The sequence below is a fragment of the Leptopilina boulardi genome, unplaced genomic scaffold, assembly GCF_019393585.1.
Source record: "Leptopilina boulardi isolate dan_hultmark-lab unplaced genomic scaffold, ZJU_Lbou_2.1 LbouV2_292, whole genome shotgun sequence".
In the NCBI taxonomy this organism is placed as follows: Eukaryota; Metazoa; Arthropoda; class Insecta; order Hymenoptera; family Figitidae; genus Leptopilina; species Leptopilina boulardi.
The window spans coordinates 572,223-597,750 of NW_026137854.1; the positions used below are offsets into that span (position 1 = coordinate 572,223).

General features: G+C 30.2%; 1 protein-coding gene across 3 annotated transcripts in view; it reads left to right on the forward strand.

Annotated features, from left to right (window-relative positions):
• LOC127282259 (probable ATP-dependent RNA helicase DHX34) overlaps positions 1-25,528 on the forward strand; it is a 143,145-nt gene that overhangs the window by 51,312 nt on the left and 66,305 nt on the right. For 2 of the 3 annotated variants that reach the window (XM_051306433.1, XM_051306432.1), the window contains 4 exons: positions 9,315-9,951; positions 10,046-10,212; positions 10,407-10,613; positions 11,333-11,465. In XM_051306433.1, coding sequence (XP_051162390.1) covers positions 9,315-9,951; positions 10,046-10,212; positions 10,407-10,613; positions 11,333-11,465 — 1,144 coding nt within the window. Of the gene's footprint in view, positions 1-1,097; positions 1,319-9,314; positions 9,952-10,045; positions 10,213-10,406; positions 10,614-11,332; positions 11,466-25,528 lie in introns of all 3 variants that reach the window. The other variant, XM_051306434.1, reaches the window with a different exon arrangement.

Sequence of the window (25,528 nt, forward strand, 5' to 3'; positions counted from 1 at the left end):
TTAATTTTATTTACACTTCTGTGTGGCACAAAATAAATTTCAGAATTGTCTCCAAACAGTCGACCTAATTGCTCTGCCCACTGCAAAAACTGCTTCCGATTAATGCTATAAACAATGTAAATAATTCGTACCAAAATTTGTCTAAAGGTTGAAAGTTATTTGCTCCCAAAACTCGGTTTTTTTCTCTGTCTAAAATAGTTCTCACTAATTTTGATTTCATGGCATTAGACAAGTTACCATTCTTTTCAAAATGACTTAAAATAGTAATGGGGTTATTTTTCAAGTACTCAATCAGCTGTAAATTTGAAATTTCAATTAAATTATTATTAAATATTTAAATGGATGGATTAAATAAGCAGCACGTAACTAAAGTTGCTTTTCACTTTGGTTATAGAGTATGATGGTTTACTAAAATCTTCAAATCACTTAATTATGTACAAGTTTAATTAAGAACTGAACGTTTCGATTATAAAAACATTGGTTACGAAATAAATTATTATAAGTTTTTTATTTTAAAATTAACTGTCATTTGTTTCAATTTCTCGAAATAAATTATTGTTTTAAATTTAATTTTATACATTTTTATACCAGTAGCCGAGGGGCTGTTCACTCTCAAATACCCGATTTGTAATGTAGAGAATATACTAGGTATCTTCCGAATATTCATCAATTAACATAAGAAAATATAAATTTCTTGATTCTGAATAAATTGTATTTTAAGTGGAGATTACCGGCGATTACTGAAAAGGACGTTCGAATTTGTCGAATACTATGCGAATCCAACAAATCTCGTCGATTACAGTAAAATCCTAAGTCATGCAGTAAGAATTGTTGCGAGTCACGAATGGTTACGGAGAAATACGAGCGAATTCGGCGGCAGCCGATTATTATTATTATTATTATTATTATTATTATTATTATTATCTAGTCTGCAACACGAAGCAGCGCAAAGAAGGAATTTGTGAAAATACTGTGAATATCAACGAGTCCGTGCGATTCCATTCGAATCCGAAGCCGAATACGTACGAGTCCTAAAAATCTTTAATGAATTCTCCAATATTGTTCAATTGGATTTTCAGTGAACAGCCCCTCGCCAGTAGCTTTTTCTACTCTGGAAACAATTCTGTCAATACCAGAGAGAGATAAAACTGGAACAGTGGATTCTGATGAAACTGTCGTAGTCGAATTGTTGCCAATCGAATGCGTAGAAATTTGAGGACTAATACTACAGATAGAAGAAACTGGAACAGTGGATCCTGATAATACTGTCTTGGTCGAATTATTGACAATCAAATGCGTAGAAGTTTGAGGATTGAAAGTAAATCTATTATCAGTGCTATTATTAAGCAAAGCCGAACTGGAAAAGTTTGTGCTGGATCGATACGATTGCTATTAAGTGGATCAACATTTGAAGTTGAAGGTATTGCTGTATCACTATTTGATAGTAGTATTTGACAATTGTCAAATGTTGATCTTTGTCTATTATATGGCAAGCCATCATCGATAATTCTTTGGCTCTCAACCAATATCTCACCCAATGAATCATTCGAAGCCATAGTTCTCAAAATAATTTCAACAAAACTCAAACTTTAAAATCCCACGATAAATACAAAAAATATTATGAACAATTATCAAAAATGCAATAATAATTTTTAGATTAAAAGGTTCTATACTAGTTATATATTATTGTATTTAGAAAATAAAAGTATATTTAGTCCTAGCACATTCTTCCTTAATTGACAGTAGTGTTAATTAAAAAAACATACACTAAGTACACTTTTGTCTAAAATGGAAACTTCACTTTTTTAATGCACAAAAATAGTAAGGAAATCAAAAGGCAAAAAACTTGATACTGGAATTAGACGTTCCGATGAGGTGTACTTCTTCAGGCAAGTACAATACGATACTGACAACTTTCCACAAAATCGTCATCGTTACCTCTTCAGGTAACTGAGTTTATCCGAGGAATAAGCATGCAACATTACCGTACGGAACTATTTAGCTTTGGGCAATTGTATAAGTGTCTGAAGCAACTGTCTGGCTCAGGATTGTTTAGACATATTTATGTCTAAATATATCATCAGATAACAATTTACCTGTCTCAGGGGTAGAATCAACTACCCTCATCACCTCAGGTAACAACCTGAGGTGATTTCGAATTATGTCGCCTGAATCCCCCAGTATCGATCTAGTCATGATCCCGAATAACTTTTTTAATAAAAATTAAATATTTTCAAATATCAACATTTTTCCCCTCATTTTTTTTGCGATTCAGGCATAATTTTTTTTTAAAAAAATGTTGAAATTTAAAAAGTTTTAATTTTTTTTAATCACAATTTTTCCAGGCTTAGGACTGGTGTGTGTCCTAAGCCTAGAAAAATTGTGATTAAAAAAAATTAAAACTTTTTAAATTTCAACATTTAAAAAAAAAATTATGTCTAAATCGCAAAAAAATGAGGGGAAAAAATGTTGATATTTGAAAATATTTAATTTTTATTAAAAAAGTTATTCGGGATCATGACTATATCGATACTGGGGGATTCAGGCGACATAATTTAATAAAAATTATAAACATTTTAAATATTAACATTTTTAATTGGGACAACACATGCTCGTAATCGTGAAATTATGGAATGTGAATATGTTAAAAAAATTAAAAATTGTTAATATTAAAAAATTTTATAATTTTCATGAAAAACTCATTAGGGGCCATAAATATAAAATGTAATTAGGCCCGAGAACACTGCTCAATGCATTAGTTCGGTCCCGGCCGGTAGAGTGGGGGTATACTGCTTCCCCTCAAAGGGCTAACTTGGATGGGCAGTTACTGCCTGCTTAATGAAGGTCGGTATCATGTTGACAAAAAAGTTTTGTGAAGTAAGGCATATTGTACAACCGAAGATATTGTTATTTTATGCAATAATCAAAATGAAATTTTTTTATTATTTTTACTCTAAACTACCCTAATAAAAATCGTTTTGAGTTTCCAAAATTAATGAATAATGCAGACAATGAATATACGTACTAATTTTCAACATATTCTTAAAAGTATATTTTTAATGAAAAATTCTTCAAGATGCGACAACTTTTAAAAATGATTATTAGAGAACTATTATTTATTCCGCACTCAAATATTTGATTCTTTGACGTACGTTAGAGTTATTTGACTCATTACAATTATGTTATTGAATTCAAATTCAACTCAAATATATATTTATTTATTTTCAATAATTTATTTTTATGAAAGGATTTTAGTAAATGAAATTAACAATAGTGTCATGCGCAGTTACCATTCACGCAACCAGTGAGGTATTTCAAATGTCTATAAGAATAAGATGTTTCATGTATCTTAAAAGTGTCTACACAAATAACTTAAAGCATGCAGTTACTGTGTTATCCGAAATGGTAGGAGTAATAAAGTGAATATTTCTTAAATCTTATACTTTACGATTGCATCAATGAACTTTTTCATATATTTCATCTACTATAAGGAAGTCCAACTTGTGACGTAGCGTGACGTCACTTTTCCAAATGGCGGCTTGTCGGAAGACATGCAACGCATTGAAGTCAATGGAGCGAATCAGTTTTTTTAACATAACTTTTGAAAAATTAATCTTTGAATCATTTCAATTCATATTCTTGACAAAAAAGTAATTCTACTTCCATATTGAAAATTCTTTAATTTTCACTAATTTTTTCTGATATATTTACAAAGTATTTAAGTAAATACCTTGCATAAATATTAAAATTATTATAAAATAATTTCGTCCTTCTCTACAGTTTACGTTGCTTTATAGAAGCATTTGAGTTAGACAAGGACGGAAAAGAGAAACGGTCAACAGGGCAAGTTTTAAGGCTTTGAATTTTACTATTTGGCCTGAAGCCAACCCTGCATCAATGGTTAAGACGCTTTTATTGTCACAGGGAGAATTAAGCAAAGCGACGGTATCGAGATTTCTCGAAAATATTAAAATAAACTTGTTTGGAATTATATTGAAATATAATTGAGATGTCGATCACAACTAGTTGACACATCATGGACCCTGCGTCGTTACACGATGCACAAAACGTTTTTATTTAAACATATTGAATTTTCCCTATTTCATAATGATTTTTCAAGAAATTTTTGGGTAAAAATAAGTTCAGAATAAGTATATATTTATATTCTTTTTGTAAAAATACACAGTTAAATTAAAATATTTACTGCTTTATACAACATGTGAAATATACTTTCGGAAGTACATTTAATCCTTTTCATAATCGTCAAAATTGCTAAGAGAAAAATTATTTTCACTATGTTTGATTTCACACAAAGTACATAATATAAAGACATTTTTTGATAGACCTATCGAGGAAAACTTACTTCAAAAACATGGGGGATAAGCGCCTACCTGACGAGCAAATATTCTTATGCTGCAAAGCACTTTCTCAAGCAATGCACTGCAAATCTTCATTTACTTACTTTGGAAATAATTGTCTATACTACATGCATTTTGTAGCATTATGGATTTGACTTTTTCCTCTTTATTTGGGACTGTTTGCTTTATTTTCTATAATATTTTATTGTTTGTAAACCGCATTTTATACGAAAGTATGTATAATTAAAATTGTTAAATTTAAGAAGCACAAAATCACATCAAGCATTTTAAATTTCTCCAAGTGTAACACAAATTGTAATATAAACGTCAAGTAAATTTTCAAAGTTAGAGTTTCTACTATGTAACTCTTTTTATATACAAAATTTCCTTTTTGCATAGAATTCGAGTATTTTTCCCATGCTGTCAAAGAATTATACCAAACTCCCTATCATTTTTTACTTTGTTTTTATTACCCTATTTTCTCCGTGTACGATCACTGCTACATCTGGTGTTCTCCAAGGATCGACCTTAGGTCCTCTTTTATTTCTTTTATATATTATTGATACCAAGCATACTTTCAAATTTTCTCAATTTCTTCTCTTTGCAGATGACTTGAAACTTTATATAATTATTAATTCACACAAGGATTATTCTGATTTTCAAACTTATATAGATTGTCTTTAAAATTGGTGTTCAAAAAACAAATTTTTTCTAAATATAAATAAGTGTTCAGTAATCACATTTTCAAAAAAAAAGTTATAATACATCATAATTATGCTATTGACAATTCTGTATTCAATCGTGTAACAAAAATTCGAGATCTGGGTGTCATACTAAGTTTTGATTTAACTTTTACGGAGCACATATCTTTTACAGTAAATAAGGCCCTTCGATCCTTGGGTTTGAGAAATGCGTCAGAATTCAAGAGTTTAATATCTCTTAAGGTACTTTACTTCTCTTATGTATTATCCATTCTCGAATTTGCATCTGTTGTTTGGTTTCCCTATTATTTCATTCACATCATTAGGCTTGAAAGAGTTCAAAATCGTTTTTTACGTTTCGCGGCTAGACTGCTCGGTATCAGCTTTGATTTTTTCTCACATAACTACGATGACCTGCGATCTAACTTAGGTCTTCCTAAGGTTGAATCTAGATTTAGATACAATGATTTGCTTTTTTTATTTAAAATTCTCAATGGTTTCATGAACTGTCCTGCGATACTTTCATTAATAAAATTTTGTGTTCCTTCAAGACCTACTAGGAATTATTCTACATTTTATGTCAATTTCCATCGAACTAATTATGGACGAACATATTTTGGGCTCTTGTTTCCCAACCTTGTTTGTTTACAAATGTCATATATGTCGATTATGATATTGTGTAATAAGAAATTATTAATTGCATTAATTGACAACGGATTAGAAATATTTATCAAGCGTGCATGACTTAAATTTTGTTTATTTATAATAAATAAATCATTGATAATTATTTTAACCACAAAAATAATTAAAAATTTTCAAGTGTTGTGAACTTAACTTAAATCTTATGTGATAAACATAAATAAAGGTTAGTGTATTTCGTTTTATTTCGAAATAAATTTTTTCTTATTTAATTGCTCCCAATTTATAAGTTTTCGCTTCTCTCTTTCTTAAAATTCATAATAAAAGTATTTTTAATATCTTAATATTCAGTGTAGTGAATAAATTAATTAATAAACTTGTCAATAAGAGAATGCCAGCCATGACAGTTATACTTTGATACCAATTCAGGTATCAAAAAATGATCCCATATTCTGGATCATTTCTTGAAAATGATCCAAATATTTGGATCAATTTGATACCTTATATCGAATCAAAACGTTGCATTCCAAAATGATACAACAAGTTTACAGTGATATGGAACATGTCTAAGAACATATACTGAGTGCCCCTCACAAATATAGACGTTTTCTTCCCCCCTAGATTTTTTTTAAATAAACTTTTTTTGGGAAAAAATCTAATTTTTTAGAATAAAGTCTGGCTGCTTATTATTTTTTTAAACAAATTAAATTGTTCAATGTTTCGAATATATTTGGGGACATATTTCACGGCCCCCCCCCAAAATATAGACGTTTTCTACCCTCTTAATATTTTTTAAATCAACTTTTTTTGTAAAAAAAATCGAATTTTTATAACAAAGTCTGGCTGCTATATATTTTTTTAAACAAATTAAATTGTTTCATATATGGAATATGTCTAGGAACATATACTGAGTTAATAACATAATTGTTTTTACAGATTTTTATTCTAAAAACTTCGTTCTTATTCTAAATATAACTTATTCAAAATTATATGCGGTACGTACTAAAATTATAGATGAGACTTTGTGTTTGATTATAATGACATAAAAAATTGTTTTTGTAATTCTAGTCCTGAAGATCCATGTTCATGGTGAAATACATAGACAAAAAAAAATTTGAAAATAAATAATTTAACAAAATTTTTGACATATTGAAAATAACGTAATTCTCTTAATAAAGACCTAAGGCCACAAATTTCAAAACATGAAATAAACACTTATGTATATAATTGGTCTACAAAAATAATTGAATTGAATTTAATATTCTAAATATGAGTGTCAAAATATTAAATATTCTAACAAGATTTCTTTCCGTGTATACTGATTGTGAGTTCTGAGTAGGATAATAATAGTTTTAAAGTTCTATAACATTATTAAAATAGTTCTGTAGATTAACACAAAAAAACATGAAATTGTAATTAATATTTCAATCAAATAAGGTACTAACTTTTATCGAGCACAAAAATTTAAAAAAAATGTGTTCTGACATATTATTCGGATAGAGAATATTATTGCTGCATATATACAAATTGTTCCAAAGAGTGTGATGACAGTCAAAATCTCCGCCAATGAATATAGAGAAATGGCCAAAAGTTAAATAGATTTTTTCATGTTATTTTTGAATGTCATGTGTCTTGTTTGAGACGTCATGAACATCACATTGCAAGATGTTTAGTGAGTTTATAGCCATTATTTGTGGTTAAGGAATCCAAAAGGGAGGAAATGATATTAAAAATTTGTTGGAGAGTATCATGGTCTTTTTTGAGTTTTTCAGGGGTATAGTTGGATGATAGATCATTAGATTTGATAGCATTGATAAAATTTACTTCAGAGGATCACTAAACGTTTATGGAGAGGAAACACTTGAAAAGGATGATTGATCAGTTAGTGTGGTTGATAAGGCAAAGCCGTTTGGGAGGTGACTCGGAGATTTATCGTTACTACATTGAATTGCGTAAAAGTTGGAGCTTGAAGAAATATGTGGTCGAGATGTACGGTATGAAGGTTAAGTCCGTTGTTTTTTGGATGTAGAGAGTGTGGTGGAATAGGAGCTTTGTTTAAGAGTTTGTTCTGGGATGAATGGGTTTGAAGGTGTCGGAACATCTGTCAAGTCTTGGAACTTTCTGGTTCATCTGTTGTTCTCCGATTAAATCGAATGGCATTAGTAATTTTGATATTCGTTTTATGAGGACCCAAAGTTTCAATATTTTGGAGGATTTCCTCGACTGGAGTCTTCGAAGTATCGATGATCACACCTTGGCAAGTTACGAAACTGTCAGGAATGACAGCAATAAGATCTTTCGATTTTAGAATGCCATTTGTAACAAGATTGTTAGCAGCTTTTTCCGAATTTAATACAACTTTAACTTTTCCGCGACCACTGGATTTAATTTTCACTACCTTACCTAGATATAAACTATGTAAAATTTTTCCAACGCACATGCTGTGAAGATCTTTATCAGCTTCTAGAGAGTTATTGTTCATTTGTATGAATATAGGACAATTTTGTTTGTTATTGGTATCCTTGTATTGTGGAGGTTTAACCACTGAGTTCACATTGTTTAAATTTTGGTTGGTCACTTTATCTTGATGGGAATTACCTTCTAAAATGTACCATTTAAAATACAATTTAAAATATCATATTTCTGCCCCCTGTTTTTTTAAACAGAAGTAAATTGCCCCAAAAACGCGGCGTTTTTGCGATTTTTTGAGAAAAATGTACATAAAAAATAAAAAAACATTTTAAAATTTTTTTAGGTTAATTGTCTAGAATAAACCCTTATGAAGAGATGCCCTTTTGAATTAATATATTACGGGTTGTCCGGAATCAAGTACACTAAAAAAGTACCTTTTTAAAAGCACTATCTACAGCTACGAAATTGAACTAAATACTATCAAACATTTTTTTTTAATTTTCTCTACGGTCAATTGGAACTCGAGAAAAAAAATTTTATTTCAGATTACATAAAAATAAAATTATTAATAACAATAACAAAAAGTTTTTTGGCATAAAAATTTTAGGAGGCCGTAGGCTGTACCTCACTTTCCCTATGTATATTAAGAGGTTTTTTTTAGTTTTGCTACATTCTTAAAAAATAATTTTTGATTTTTAATTGTTTCTATTTTATCGGTACGGCTGACGTGGTTGGAAAGCTGATAAAAATCTGCGTCTGGGTAGAAAAACATGCTCAAACATTTAACATATTTCAGGAACCACAAAACATTTTTTAATTTTGACGAATGCAAATTAAAGCTAAAATTACCTTAAAGATTATATTGTAAAATTGTCAAATTTTTCCATACATTATTCTAGTTTATGTCAGGAGTCAAAAACATTAGTACGAAAGTAGGAAAATTGCATAATTTTTTCTTAAAATATTTTCGGTGTTATAAATGCTAAAAAAAAGTAGAAATTTTTTTTTTCAGATTTTTACCAGCTTTCCAACCATCTAAGTTAAAAGTCTCTAACTTTTTTCTTTTTCTTTTAAAAGTCAGCATCAAATTTTCACATCTCGCACGTCAAACGTACCGACAATATCCAATGGTAGTGTAACTTTATTTATGTTTTTACTTTAAAAAAACATAATTTGTTTACACAAAATATTAAAAAAATTTTAGATGCGTTCATCACATAGGAAAACTCATCGTAGGACATCAAATGATGAAGATAATTTATCTTATCGTGAAAAGAAACGTTTCAAAGCACAAAAGGATGGAAAAAAGTATAAAAAAGAAGATGCCCTTTTTTCTTTTCTAAAATATCGACATGAATTAAATAATTTACTCCGTGTGAATGAAAATCTAATAAATAATAATGATGATTTTTGGAAATTTGTCCAAAAATATGAAGCTTTGGAAGAAAAAAAAGATGGAATGAATCAAATGGCAGATTCAAGTGCTTCTAATAAACTTCACATTCCTTTATCTTACAATATTACATACAGTTTAAATTTTTCACTTGTTTGCGAAAAACAATTGTTGGACAGAGTTGGAAGTTCTGATGTTTTAACAGATAACCGGCTATGTAAATTTATAAATATTGTTCTTATGTATTTGGGTTTTAAACAGAAAGAAAAATTTTCAAAACTTAAAAAGTTGCGACACGAACAAGAAAATTTACCTGTTGCTAAATATCGACAAAAAATTATTGATGTTATCGAATCCGAAAGAGTTATAATAATAGCTGGAGATACGGGTTGTGGTAAATCAACTCAAATTCCTCAATATTTATCTATGAATGGCTTTGGAAAAATAGGCAAGTTCTTTATTAGTTTCATATATATTTTGCAACATTTATATCCATTGTCATGTTTTATAAGATACATTAAAAGTTTACTTTATCTTAACAGCATGTACACAACCTCGCAGAATTGCGTGTATATCTTTATCCAAACGTGTTGCTTTTGAAACTTTGTCAGAGAACTATAATGAAGTGGGTTATCAAATTCGATTTGAAAAGCAAAGAAATCAACAAACCAAAATTACTTTCATAACAGAAGGGCTTCTTTTAAGGCAGGTTTGTACGCCTTTGCAATATATGTTCAGTTATTAATTAAAATATACATAAATAATAATTATATTGATATATACATTGCTTAAAAGATATTAAATTTATTTATAATTTAGCTATAGCTAAATTATAAATATATTTAGATTTATTTTTTAATAAGAATTTACTTTGGATAAAATGAATCTTATAATTTAAAATAGATATCAGCCGAAACAGGATTATCACAATATGACGTTATTGTCTTGGATGAAATACATGAACGTCACTTGTACGGAGATTTCTTATTGGGCATTACGAAGTGTCTCATTCATCAAAGATCAAATCTGAAATTAGTTTTGATGTCTGCTACAATTAATATTCAACTTTTTTCTGATTACTTTGCAAAAGAAAATGTAAAAATCATTCAAGTAAGTATAACTATAACTATATACAGATAAAATTCGTGTAGCGTACTAGGTGAAAAAAGTTGGTCGGATCGAGTGAGTTAGGGATTGAATTTTTTTGAAAAATGTGAACAGTGAATTTTAAGAGTTATGACTTTTAAACAATAAGATGAAAAAAATGTTGACCTGTTCGTTTTTTGGTAATATCCCAGATATTAATTAATTAATTATTTATGTAAATAAAAGAAATTAAATATATTATAATTATAAACAAATAAAGTTACTGCATTTCTGACGTTACCAAATGAAAGTTAACAAAATTCTGTATCCAACGAGTACAATATGATATATTTCTGTTCAATAGATTTTTTATAAACAATCCTAATGACAATTAATTGATTATAAAAAACCGACTTATCGAAAATTAATCATATTAGGTTTGTTGGAGGCGGAATTACGACAGCTTTTGATTGATGGCTTATCTCGAAAACAAAAAAGAAGGAAATTTTCATATTTTTTGTATTGAAAGTAAACATTTTAAACTTTATAAAAGAAATTTCAAAAACAAAACAAAACTTACTGATTTTGAAAAAAGTCAAAAAAATTTTTGATTTAAAAAAGGGTTGCAAATTACAGCCTCATCTGACCAACTTTTTTCACTTATTATACGCTACAGGAATTTTACCCCATATAAAAATATTATACATCATATATCTGTTATATTATTCTTATTGTTGTAATAGGTACCTGGTAGATTATATCCAATACAACTATTATATAGACCTATGAGTGCTGAAGACCGACATTTTAAAAATGATCGGTTTAATCCAAGTCCTTACGTGCAAATTCTTCAACTGATTGATCAAAAGTATTCAAGTAATTTCTTATATTTAGTATAAAATATATTTATTATTATTGAATAATTGTTCCACCTGTCTTTGATAGTTTATAATAATAGTCATTTTTCGATCAGTATAGTCCCTTGAAACATTCTTAAACTTTTTTTTTTGACCGGGAGTTTAAGGGGCAAACCACATTAGGAGGCTCATTTTTATGGATTTTTTTTGTGGGGAGAATCAATTAAAATTCAGTGACATTTGGTCATCGTTTTATTATGCTTTTGAACAATCTTTCTACATTTTTTTGACTAATTTTGTCAAGAAATAAGTGGTAATTGCTGATTTTCCTGATATTTTTTCTCAACTTTCGGGACATGTTGCAATTTTAATTTTTATCTAATACCAAAATTTTTTTTACATTTTTAACTTATTTTCTAAGAATATTAAGCTCGATTCAGGTGAAAATATTGAAAATTGTGAAGGTGTTTGAAAAATTTATTGCAATTTTTATCATTTTTTTCAATAATTATGCAAAAGAAGCCCTTAACATCGTGATATCTCCTGAAATGTTGGTTCATATATTTCGTAATTTTATAAAGAATAAAACTACCAATTTTCATAGTGATTGGTAAATAATTGTTTTATTTAGACGTTCCGCAAATTTGAAAAATATCATTTTGAGAAACGTTATTATAGAGATGTATTTTAATTTATTGTTAGTTGAATAATACGATTACATTTCGTTCACCCCAAGTCAAACGTATGTATAAGTAAAAAATGTTTTAGAAGTTAACTAACTTTCATATATAGTGCAGAATGTACTTATCTCGCATACTCCGGATCAAAACTATAGTTAACTATAGTTAACTTAAATTTGAGGTTACTTTTAGAACTTATTTAAGTCTACTTTTGTGAGTTTCGAGAAAAATATAAATAATAATAAAATATTAATTAATCTCTCGATTACATCACTTCTATTTTTGATAAAATGTTTCTATATTTAATAACGTTTCAATGTTGTATTTCTTCTGTTGAAAAATCATGTAGGTAAACTGTCACAGGCAAGTTCTAAATGTAGCTGAAGTATGAGACGTCACAATTCGTCTCACAAAACGCTCACAGCGCCATGCAAGCAATATTGCATAGGCATCGCAAGCGGGCAATAATCCAAACACTAATGTAATTATATTCGATAAATCATTAAATATATGATTATTTAAACATTTTAACACATAAAAGCTAACAATATACCAACTTTTATCTATAAAAAAAGTAAAACATAATTTATGACATTTATTTTTGAATTAGTAAGGGGGTTATATTTAAGATTATATTATGCGTAACTATAGTAAAATTAAAATTTAACATTTATGCATAATTAATACTTACGTAATTTTAACAAAAAATTTTATTTTTTCTACTAATTTTTACATTAAATAATAAAAAATTTATGCAATTCTAGAATATCACTTAATTCTTATAAAAACTGTTTTGGCGCAACTATTTTGATCAAAAAATTGAAAATTTATGCATAAATAATAACAATTAAATTGTGACAACCAAAAATTTTATTTTTCCTACTTATTTCCACATTAAGTAAGAACATATTTATGCAATAAAAAATAAAAAAAGTTCCAGGATATTAATTGTTTTTAAAAAAACATTTCGCGGCGCGACAATTTTGAACTAAAAATTGAATATTTATGCATAAATAATAACAATTAAATTGCTTCGACCAAAAATTTTATTTTTCCTACTGGTTTTCACATTAAATATAAACAAATAAATGCAATAAAAGTTTAAAAAATAGTTCTAGGATATCAATTAATTTTCATAAAAACTATGGTTTTGAACTAAAAATTGAATATTTATGAAGAAATTAATTACTCTAATTAATTAATTACTATGATCAAAAGTATTGTTTTTTCTATTTGTTTTATACATTAAATATAATCAAATCAAATTAATTGGTATCCTGGAACTTTTTTTAAACTTTTATTGCATTTATTTGTTCATATTTAATGTGTAAATGAGTAGGGAAAATAAAATTTTTGGTCGAAGCAATTTAATTGTTATTATTTATGTGTTCAGTTTTTAGTTCAAAATCGTAGCGCCATTATAGTTTTTATGAAAATTAATTGATATCCAAGAACTTTTTTTAAACTTGTATTGCATTTATTTGTTTATATTTAATGTGCAAATGAGTAGGAAAAATAAAATTTTTGGTCGAAGCAATTTAATTGTTATTATTTATGCATAAATGTTAAATTTTTAGTTCTTCAAAATCGTCGCGGATAATAACCTTAAATTTAACACTATTTATATTTTAAAAATAAATGTCATAATTTATGTTTTACTTTTTTTATACGTAAGACTTGGTATGTTGTTACTTTTTTTGTATTAAAATGTTTAAATTATCATAAATTTACTTTGACTTATCGAATACAATAACATTAGTATTTGAATTTTTGCTCACTTGCGACGCCTATGCATTACTGCTTGCGTGGCGCTGTGAGCGTTTTGTGAGACGAATTGTGACGTCTCCACGAAGTAAGAATAAGGAGTCTTCACTTTGAAATCTAAAATGTCCCCATTCGTTACAACGTCGTTCCGGAAAACTCTAATAGGCAGAGCTGGCGCCTCTAACGGGAAAACTCTCGAAACTGTCGATTTTCCTTTAAAAAGTCATCTGCTACTATAGACAGCAAGCTATTGCCAGTGTTGTGAAATGTCGTGGAAATGTCATAATATTCATTTATTTACTTAACCCAGTTGTAAATATTTTAATAATTTTAAGCATAATAATAAAAACGTTTGTTTTGTAAGAAGATAATATCAACCATGAACCCTAACATTATCACAGTAAGTAGTATTATTTTATAATTGTGAAAATGAATATTATAACCTATAAATATGTATAAAAATACATAATCCTGTACATTGAAAATTAAATTAGTTTTTGTTAATATTAACAAATAATGAAAAACATATTTAACACAATTATATGTTCTCTTTAACTTAGGTTAACTCATCATTCATTAATTTAAATGAAACTGTCGTTATCAATGTAGAAAAAGAAATAACTTTTCCTGAATTGAGAAATAGTTTGAACTATGTTACTCTGCCTTGTGATAAGTGGTGTTTCACGAGAGGGAATGATACCTTTTTTGGTTTTCAAAGAGTTGAGAATAATTTTGACATCCGAAAAAGGGTTGCAGTTTTTCATAATAAGAAGGTAAAAGTTTATATTGATGATAAACTAATGCCATTTTCGTCATATATTAAAATTTCGTCAATTAAAGAATTAAGTGATTTTGATCCATCAATTTGGCAAAACGCGTCGGGTTTATCTTCAGGAGGAGAGTCGAACACCGAAGAATCTAATTCGCAAGTTAATGGTCAAGAATCTCAATTGACAACGATGGCACCCACTCCTTCTCCACAACTTCTATCGACGTCCGTGGCATCTATTGTTTCGGTCGCGAATAATTTAGAAACATCCGAAGCGTCGATCTTAAGGCGCGAATTAGATTTGTTGCGTCGTGAAAGGGAAGTATTGGAACGGGAAAAAGCAGTTTTAGAACGCGAAGTGCAGGGGTTACGTTCGTCAAGAGTTCAGATTGATGAAAACAATGTTCTCGGGGTACGACCGTCATTACCGAACGTTGGATTAAAAGCACTAGGTGAATTGCTGAATGATTTTACGGGTTCCGAAAAAACATTCGATGCGTGGAGTAAGAGATTGGAATTAATTCGCCAAAGTTACAATCTGGATGACCAGGCAACAAAAATTTTAATTAGCTCAAAGTTGAAAGGTCGCGCGCTAGAATGGTTTCACTCAAAACCGGAACATTTTTCTTTAAGTGTCGACGAATTGAAACGTCAAATGGAGGTTATGTTTGATCAGCGGCCCAATAAATTAGCGCTGCGCCGCGAGTTCGAGAAACGTCTTTGGTCACCGGCGGAACCGTTTAGTGATTATCACCATGATAAAGTTATTCTTGGTAACCGCGCGTTGATACCCGAAGACGAACTAATTGATTATATTATTGAAGGAATACCGGACACAAATATAAGAACACAAGCTCAGATGTACGGGTTTGATTCTACAGCTGATCTTTTGAAAGGTTTCGAGAAAATATCCTTGCAGAAAAAGTATGAGACAAAGAGCTCATTAACGGAAGTCAAATCAACCAAACCGAAAGCGGAAGGGACGATGTTGACGACTAAGGAGAAGAGGAGCTCTACGCGATGTTACAACTGTAACAAACCGGGTCATCTTGCATCAGAATGCCGAAAAGAGAAAAGGGATCCTGTTATGAGTGCGGAGGTACTACACATCAAATCGCCGATTGTCCAAGGCGACGACCAAGGAGTGACGAGAAAACGACACATCTGGTTCAAGGTGAATCCAACGACAACGGAAAAAAAGATAAGTTATGTTCTGATAATGAAATTAATTTGGTTCCACCTTATGAATTATCGTTAGAATTCTCATTGAAAGACAGGGATTCTCCAACGTTTCGTCAATTGTTAATAATGGCAATTGTTGATTCAGGCTCCCCGATTAGTTTAATTAAAAGCAAACATGTTCCTGTCAATTTACGAACACAATTATCACAAGATTATAATTTGTTCGGTATTAATGGCTCTCGTTTGAATATCTTAGGTCGTTTTGAAACAAATGTAAAAATTAATGGATCTATATTAAAGACTCGTTTTCTAGTGGTGCCTGATGAGACAATGACCCATGCTGCGTTGTTGGGTCGTGATTTTACGTCACGCTGTGAAGCCAAAAAATTAGTAATAAAAGCAATGAATTTAGAATCGAATGAGGAAACAGAAAGTAGTGTGATGAATTCATTTATGTCGATTAATTATGTAAATTCTTCGCTTAAAACAAATGAACTTCTAGACATTAGTCAAGAAATCCCATACGATATTTCGAAAAAGCTTTCCGAAATTTATGAATCGGCTTATTTGTCGAAGCAAAATTGTGAAATGGAAATCGATCCACCGGTTATGATTATTAACCTGAAGCATAATCAACCTATTAGTTTTCGGCCAAGAAGATTATCTTTCGCGGATAAAGAAAAATTACGTGTCCTTTTAGACGAATTACTTGCAAATAAAACGATCCGCCCGAGTAATTCATCATACGCGTTTCCTATTGTGTTAATTAGAAAAAAGAACGGAGAAATTCGCGTATGTATAGATTATCGTGAATTAAATAAAATCACCGTCAAAGATAATTTTCCGACGCCTCTTATTGAAGATCACTTGGATCAATTAAAAGATAAAAAGTTCTTCAGTAAATTAGATTTAAAAAATGGTTTCCATCACATAAAAATGTCAGATTGTTCAGTTAAATATACATCGTTCGTTACACCCTTTGGCCAATATGAATATCTAAAAATGCCTTTCGGCTTAACAAACGCACCGCGAGTTTTTCAGCGTTACGTAAGTAATGTTTTTGACTCATTAATTAGGTCAGGGAAGATTTTGTTATACCTCGACGATATACTAATAGCAACCGAAACAATTGAAGAACATTTAAGTACTTTACAGGAAGTTTTCGAAATCGCTAATAGAAATAGCTTAGAATTTAGACTAGACAAATGTTCCTTTTTATACAAAGAAATAATCTATTTAGGCTATTTAATAAGTGAGAAAGGAATAATGCCTAGCCCCGAAAATGTTAAAGCGATTCTTAATTATCCTTATCCAAGGAATACGAAAGAAGTACATCGATTTATTGGTATAGCAAGTTATTTTAGGCGATTTGTGCCTAATTTTTCTGTTATTGCGAAACCTCTTTATGATCTAATAAAAAAGGATAGTTCTTTTCGCTTTGGCCCAGAAGAAAATCACGCGTTTGATTATTTAAAACATAAATTAATGTCTGATCCGCTTTTGGCTGTGTATTCACCACATTTAGAAACAGAATTACATTGCGATGCTAGCGCGAGTGGTTTCGGCGCAATTCTGGTCCAAAAACAAAAGAACGGATTCTTCCAACCAGTTTCGTTTTTTAGCCATCGCACAACGCCAGCCGAGTCTAAATACCATAGTTTTGAGCTTGAATGTTTAGCCGCAATCTATGCAATTAAGCGCTTCCATGTGTACCTTTTTGGACAAAAGTTTAGAATTGTGACTGATTGCGATAGCTTTAACCTCACTCTTAAAAAACAACAAGTTAATCCGCGAATTGCTCGGTGGGCCATGTTCCTACAAAATTACGATTATGAAATTCAACATAGGCCTGGGTCAAAAATAGGACACGTGGATGCACTTAGTCGCTGTCACAGTATCTTGATATTAGAAGCAAATACTTTTGAACGTGTTTTAATAATCAGACAAAATCAAGATCCTGAAATTGTATCAATCCGTGAGAAACTCGAAAGAGCAGAAGACAAATTTTATGAATTACGCGACGGCCTTGTTTATAGGAAATGTAAGAACGGTAAGGTCTTATTTTTCGTACCACAATCCCTTGTTTATAATGTCATCCGCACGTGTCATGACGATTTAGGACATATAGGAGTAGATAAAGTTGTCGATAAATTGATGTCCGTTTACTGGTTTCCGAGTTTAAGACAAAAAGTCAAATTGTACATCGAAAATTGTTTAAAATGTATCGAGTTTTCGCCTAAGAGCGGCAAAGTGGAAGGATACTTGCACAGTATCCCAAAGAAAAGCGTTCCATTCGACACAATTCACGTTGACCATTATGGTCCTTTAGAAAAAACAAAGAAGGGGAACAAATATGTGTTTTCCGTGATTGACAGTTTCACAAAATTTATTAACCCCTTCGTGCCCAGGCAAAACTGAGCATAAAAAAAAACGAAACTAAAGTGGTTCCTATAGTTTTTGGGGTCGCTGATTACGAATCTGGTGTTAGTTTTTGAAAATTCAAAATGGCAGATTCAATATGGCGGACGAAAAAATAAAAATTGTTCGGATTCGCTTGAAAATTGTCACTCGGGGGTTTTCGGGGTCGCTGATTACTAATCCGATTATAGTTTTTCAAAATTCAAAATGGCGGATCCAATATGGCGGACGAAAAATCAAAATTGTTTGGATTCGCTTGAAAATGGTTACACGCGGGTTTTCGGGGTCGCTGATTACGAATCCGATATTAGTTTCTCAAAATTCAAAATGGCGGATCCAATATGGCGGACGAAATATCAAAATTGTTCGGATTCGCTTAAAAATGGTCACTCGGGGGTTTTCGGGGTCGCTGATTACGAATCCGATATTAGTTTCTCAAAATTCAAAATGGCGGATCCAATATGGCGGACGAAAAAATTAAAATTGTTCGGATTCGCTTGAAAATGGTCACTGGGGGGTTTTCGGGGTCGCTGATTACGAATTTGGTATTAGTTTCTCAAAATTCAAAATGGCGGATCCAATATGGCGGATGAAAAATCAAAATTGTTTGGATTCGTATGAAAATGGTTACTCGGGGGTTTTCGGGGTCGCTGATTACGAATCCGATATTAGTTTTTCAAAATGACGGATGCAATGTGATGGACGTATTTTTAAAAGTTATTAACAAAAAAAATCCAACGCACTTCTTGCGGAACCTCAAGGGTGGTGTCGAAGGCCGTTACAGACATAAAAAAATAAACTTCTATTGCTTTTATACTTTTAACTTATTTTAATTTGTTTAATTTAAATTAGTTTCAATCGATTGTTAACGATTATTAAAAATTGATCTGCAACATTGGATTTAAGACTCAATTTTTGAAAACTAATACCAAATTCGTAATCAGCGACCCCGAAAACCCCCCAGTGACCATTTTCAAACGAATCCGAACAATTTTGATTTTTCGTCCGCCATATTGGATCCGCCATTTCGAATTTTGAGTAACTAATATCGGATTCGTAATCAGCGACCCCGAAAACCCCCGAGTGACCATTTTCAAGCGAATCCGAACAATTTTGATTTTTCGTCCGCCATATTGGATCCGCCATTTTGAATTTTGAAAAACTAGTATCGGATTCGTAATCAGCGACCCCGAAAACCCCCGAGTGACAATTTTCAAGCAAATCCGAACAATTTTAATTTTTTCGTCCGCCATATTGGATCCGCCATTTTGAATTTTCAAAAACTAACACCGGATTCGTATTCAGCGACCCCAAAAACCCCCGAGTAACCAGTTTCAAGCGAATCTAAAATGTTTTAAAAATTCGTCATTTTTCATAATTATTTATATTTTTTTCTGAACAATATAAATTTTTAAACAAAATGTGAGTTCCATTTTTTGAAAGCTCTATCCTTCCTGAAAAAAATGCACCAAGTTTGAATAAAAAATATTTAATCTGTTTAGAGTTCTGGAGGTTTTTGTAGGTGGGACATATATGTCCCATGGGCACGAAAGGGTTAAATTGTATGCTTGTAAATCGACAAAATCGGAAGAAACTATAGCTCATTTGAACGAGTATTTTAGGAATTACAGCGTTCCGAAAAGAATAATTAGCGATAGAGGTACATGCTTTACCTCTAAGGCGTTTCTTGATTTACTGGAAGAAAAATCGATTAAGCAGGTGTTCATAGCCGTAGGTACGCCACGCGCCAACGGTCAAGTGGAAAGATTCAATCGCGACTTAACTCCCATGCTAGCGAAAATGTCCGACAGTCCCGAAAAATGGGATCTCATTCTTGAAAATGTTGAGTATTCGATTAACAATACCATTTGTCGATCTACTGGCGAAACGCCCAGCCGATTATTATTTGGCGTTAATCAATCGGGTCAAGTAAATGACAAAATCAGATTAGAATTAGAATTATATGACGAAAGCGAAAATTCTTTAGAAAATATGCGACAGGCCGCCTCCGAAAGAATAGAAAAAAGCCAAGAAAATAATGAGCGCGCCTACAATGAAAAGAGGAAAAACCCAACTGTGTATAGCGTAGGAGATTATGTGATGATAAAAAATTTTGACTGTACTCCGGGTGTCAATAAAAAGCTTATCCCTTCCTTCAAAGGGCCTTACGTCGTAAAAAAAGTGTTAGACCACGATAGGTATATTGTGACCGACATCGAAGGCTTTCAATTGACACAATTGCCTTATACCGGAACCGTGGGACCCGACCAAATAAAACATTGGGTCCGACCATTGTAACAATGAAATAGAAAAAATGCGTATTTTCTATGCTTGAGACGCCATGTGTATAAACAAAATATAAAATAAATGTGTGTTTAAGTCTTTTACGATTATTACGGTTGTTCGGGACGACCAAATTGTCAGAATGACCGATCTGTAGTCAACAATGTTTAAATTGTTCATTTACGGCTTAGTTGTATGTACCCTTAATGTACCTGGCCTTCGCCAGGATGAATCACCAATTGCACGAATGCAAAGTAGAGGGGTACAGGTAAGATTTTGTAAACCTTCTACCCCCAAAGTATAGTCAGTACTTAAATAACCTTTACCTAATAAACACGATTTTTGAAAATATAACGAGCCTCTCCCAATTATTTCATGCCCTATCCATCCTACAATTTGTTTTTTATTTTAACAAAAACATTTTACAGATTTTTAAATAAAAATTTTTTTTTAAATAATAATCCTTTTCGAAGGGTTAAAGTTGAAATTTTTAGAAATTATTAAATTTCAAAAGATATTGTTAATTTTCAAACAATTAAATTTTACAGAAATAAAAATAATTTATCAAACAATTTTTGGAAAACATTTTTTAAATTTAATTGAATTTTCAAAGATTTAAAATTGAGGTTTTTGAAATTAATTGAAACTTTAAGTGTTTTGTAATTAAAATTTTAGATGATTTCACTAAAAATTTATTAGAAAATGCGGACAAAATACAATAATTTGAAAATCATTTTTAATTGAAAAATGTTTTCAGATAGTTGAATTTTCAAAGAATATTATTAAAATAGTTAAAAATAATTGAATTTCCTTAGAGTTATAATCGAAATTATTAAATTTCAAAAAAAACATTTTCGATGGAAAATTTTAGAATTAATTAAATTTTAGATGCTTTTAAATTCAAATTATTGAAAATTCAATTAATTTTGAATTCAAATTTTTGAGAATAATGAAATTTTATTTGATTTTAAATTTGGAAAATAATTACATTTCAGTTCATTTTGAATTGCAAATTTTGGGAAATAATTGAATTTTAATTGAAATTTTGGATAATAATTTAATTTAAGTTCATTTTGGATTGAAAATTTAGATAATTAATTTTGAATAGAAATTTTAGAAAATAATTGAATTTTATTTCATTTTAAATTGAAAACTTGGTAAATAATTAAATTTTAAATTGAAAATTTTGGATAATTATTGGATTTTTAATTGATTTTGAATTAAAATTTCGGGTAATAATTGAATTTTAGTTTATTTTGAATTGAAATTTTTAAAAAATAATTCAATTTTATTGTGATATTTTTTTTTAATTATAAACAATTGTTAAATTTCATAAAAATTTTAATTGAAAAATAATTTTGATATAATTGAATTTGTGATGTATTTCATTAAAATTATTAAAAATAATTAATTTAGTGAAGAATCCTTTTAGTTCAAAATTTGTTAAATAATTGAATTGAAGAAGATCTGAAGAAGATCTACATTTTATACTAAAAAAATGTATTTAATTTACATTTTTTTTCAAATGTAAAAAAAATGTCGCTTTTAATTAAAATAAGTCGATAAAAGTCGTATTTTTGAAAAAAGTCGGAAAAAGTCGTATAATCCGAGGCCTGTAAACATATAATTTTCATTATTATTATTTAATATGTAATAATATTCTAATAAATTAAATTATTATTGATAATATTAATCTTTAATTTCTTTATAACAAACAATTAAATACTTAATTTGGCGCGCTGGCGCGCGTTTTATTTTGCTAGTACATAATAATATAATATATGTATATTTTATTTTAAAAACAGTTAAAAAATACACTGTATTTAATTACACTTAATATATTTTCTGGAACACAATTCTCCAACGCAGATAAATTATAAACTAAACACGAGTAAACAAAACCATCCTCGCGTATTTATAATTCACTATAATATATAAATGTAAACACATTTGACATTAAGGTATTTTTAAATTTGAAAGTTTCAAGAGTTTTCCCGTTAGAGGCGCCAGCTCTGCCTATTCGAGTTTTCCGGATCGACGTTGTAACGAATGGGGACATTTTACCTGCAATCCGCGCATTGAGTGAAGACTCCTTATTCTTACTTCGTGGACGTCTCATACTTCAGCTACATAAGTTCTAAACCTAACCTCAAACTTAAGTAGTTTTGATCCGGAGTATACGAGATACGTACATTCTGCACTGCTCATAAAAGTTAGTTAACTTCCGAAAAAGTCTCACAAATTAGTACATTTTAAACAGAACATTTAATTTACGTAACTTCTAAAAAATTTTTTACTTATACGTACGTTCGATTTGAGGTGAACGATTTTTAGGCAGTTTTGTATAAGTCATCTAGTTTCTGAAAATGTCTTCACGACATTGTAAAAATGACCCTGAGAAATTTTGTTATATGTGTGGCAGATATACCTTTCTTAGACTGAGAAAACCGATTTCTAAATTCGTACGCGAAGCGTATTTTGAATATTTTAAAATAAATATTTGTCATCAGGAAAAATCTTGGGTGCCACATAAAATTTGTAAAAGTTATTTGGAATCAGTACGGGGATGGAAAGTAGCAGTAAAGATAGATATAAATTTGCTAGCCCAATGATTTGGCGTGAACCTACCAATCACGCAGAAGATTGTTTTTTTTCAAGTTCACTGTAGTGGGGTTCAATACTAACAATAAAGGAAGCATTTGCTACCCTAATGTCTCATCTGTTACACTACCTGTTTTGTATAAATTTTATCCTTTGAATCCTAAATAACCTACTCGTACTGTTTCATCCACGTTAAATAAAAATATTGTCTATCAGATTGTTATTGATGATGAGAATATTCTCGATGAAGAGAATGATTCTGATGATAAAGATTGCGATGATTATGTAGATTCTTCATCTAACGACAAAAAAAAACCTTTTACAGAAAATGCTGTAAACGATTTAGTAAGAGACTTAGGACTTACAAAACAGGACTCAGAAATTCTTGGATCAAGACTGCAAGAACGAAATATGTTGGATGATAAAACAACATTTGCTTGGTACAGGCATCGTGAACAAGAATTTCTTCCATATTTTTTTAAAGAAGGTTCTCTAGTTTTTTATAACAACATACCAGTTTTAATCAATGATTTGGGACCTAGATATTTGTCAAATGAATGAAGACTCTTTATTGACTTTTCAAAAAGAAGTCTTAAAGTTGTTCTTCTTCATAATGGGAATAAATTCGCGTCGGTCCCAATTGCCCACTTGGTATATTTCAAAGAAACGTACGAAAACTTGGTAACAGTTTTATAAGCAATTGATTATAAGGCATGTGAATGGATGATGTGTGGTAATCTAAAAATTTGGTGCATGTTTCTAGGTCAACAATCAGGTTATACCAAATATCCATGTTTTTTGTGCGAGTGGGACAGTAGATCTAGACATCTTCATTGGACAAATAAAAAGTGTACACCTAGAACCACGTTTATAGGTGGGGAAAAAAATATGATTCGTGATTTTCTCGTCGATCCTGATAAAATATTGCTACCTCCGCTTCATATTAAGGGGGAGTGACACCTTTGAGGTCTCTTTTGAACCTGTTTTTCATGAATTTTTTTAAGTCACAGGAATAAAGTAAACAAAATTTTGTTTCGAGGACTTTATTTGTTAACTTTTTAAGTTTACAAAAATATATTTTTATTTCAAAAAAGTTTCAATTTGTTGACTATAGATGCCGCTAAAGTTGGTCTCGTTTCTCTGCAGGGCAAATCGGTGAGCAAGATTCCGGTTAGACCGTTTAATATAAAACAAAAATTCAAATTTTTTCTGAATCTGTGATAGATTTAACTTTAGAGTACGTAGGATATTTTAAAAATATTAATTTTTGTGGATTTGGCAGCTATTTAAGGTTGATTCTCTCAGAAAGAACAAATTATTTGTGCACAATTTTGGACGAGGTTTTTGTTAAAAAATAATAACATTAATTTCAATTAATAAACATTCTCCCAGCCATACGATAAAATTCAACAAATTTTTATGGAATCACTAAAGAAAATTTCAAAAAAATGGCAAACAACTGAATTATTGAATGAAAACTAGTGTTAAAACTCCATTCCGTAACTCCATTCCGTAACTCCATTCCGTAACATCAGTTTTTATTCAATATTTCAGTTATTTTACCTTTTTTTAAAATTTTCTTTAGTGGTCCGATTGAAAATTGTTAAATCCTAACGTATGGCTGACAGAATTTTAAATAATTTCAATTAATTTTCATATTTTTTAACAAAATATCTTAAAAGCGTAATTTGTCCTTTTTGAGAGAATCACCCTTAAAGGAAAAAATCGATTTTTAAGGCGAAGTTTTTTCAAAAAATCTATTGCCAAAAAAACCAATAAAAAATCCGCCACGTAAAGCATTAGTAAATAACGATCAAAAAAAACTTTGGCTGAAGTCAATCCGATCAAAACTGTTCGATCTAGACTGCCCACCGTTTTGAAAAATGTCATTTCAATAAAAACGCGTTTAAAGTTTTGACATATGAAAACATATAAAAACATGAAATCAACGTTAATCAACGATGCCTGCACCGTATAATTGGCCTTCTACATTAATATTGGCTTCATCTTCAGTCTTTCCAGCGGTTGTGAGCGTAAAAGAACGCAATTGTTACCACAGTAAAAGAGAAAATAGCCGATAGCGCTATAAAGCACTCGAAGCGATCTTGGACACCTTCCGCAGATTTCGATTTTTTCACATAAAATAAATTCGAAATCGCTTTTGCTGATATAATTTCTATTCTACACATCATAAAGTAACGTTTATGAAACAAAAAAAATCGATTTTTTTCGGGTCAAAGGTGTCACTCCCCCTTAAACTGGGACTCATGAAGTAATTTGTAAAGGCTTTAAACAAAGAAGGAAATTGTTTCAAATATCTCTGCATTAAGTTTCCTCACTTGAGTGAAGCGAAAATTAAAGAAGGGATTTTCATTGGGCCACAAA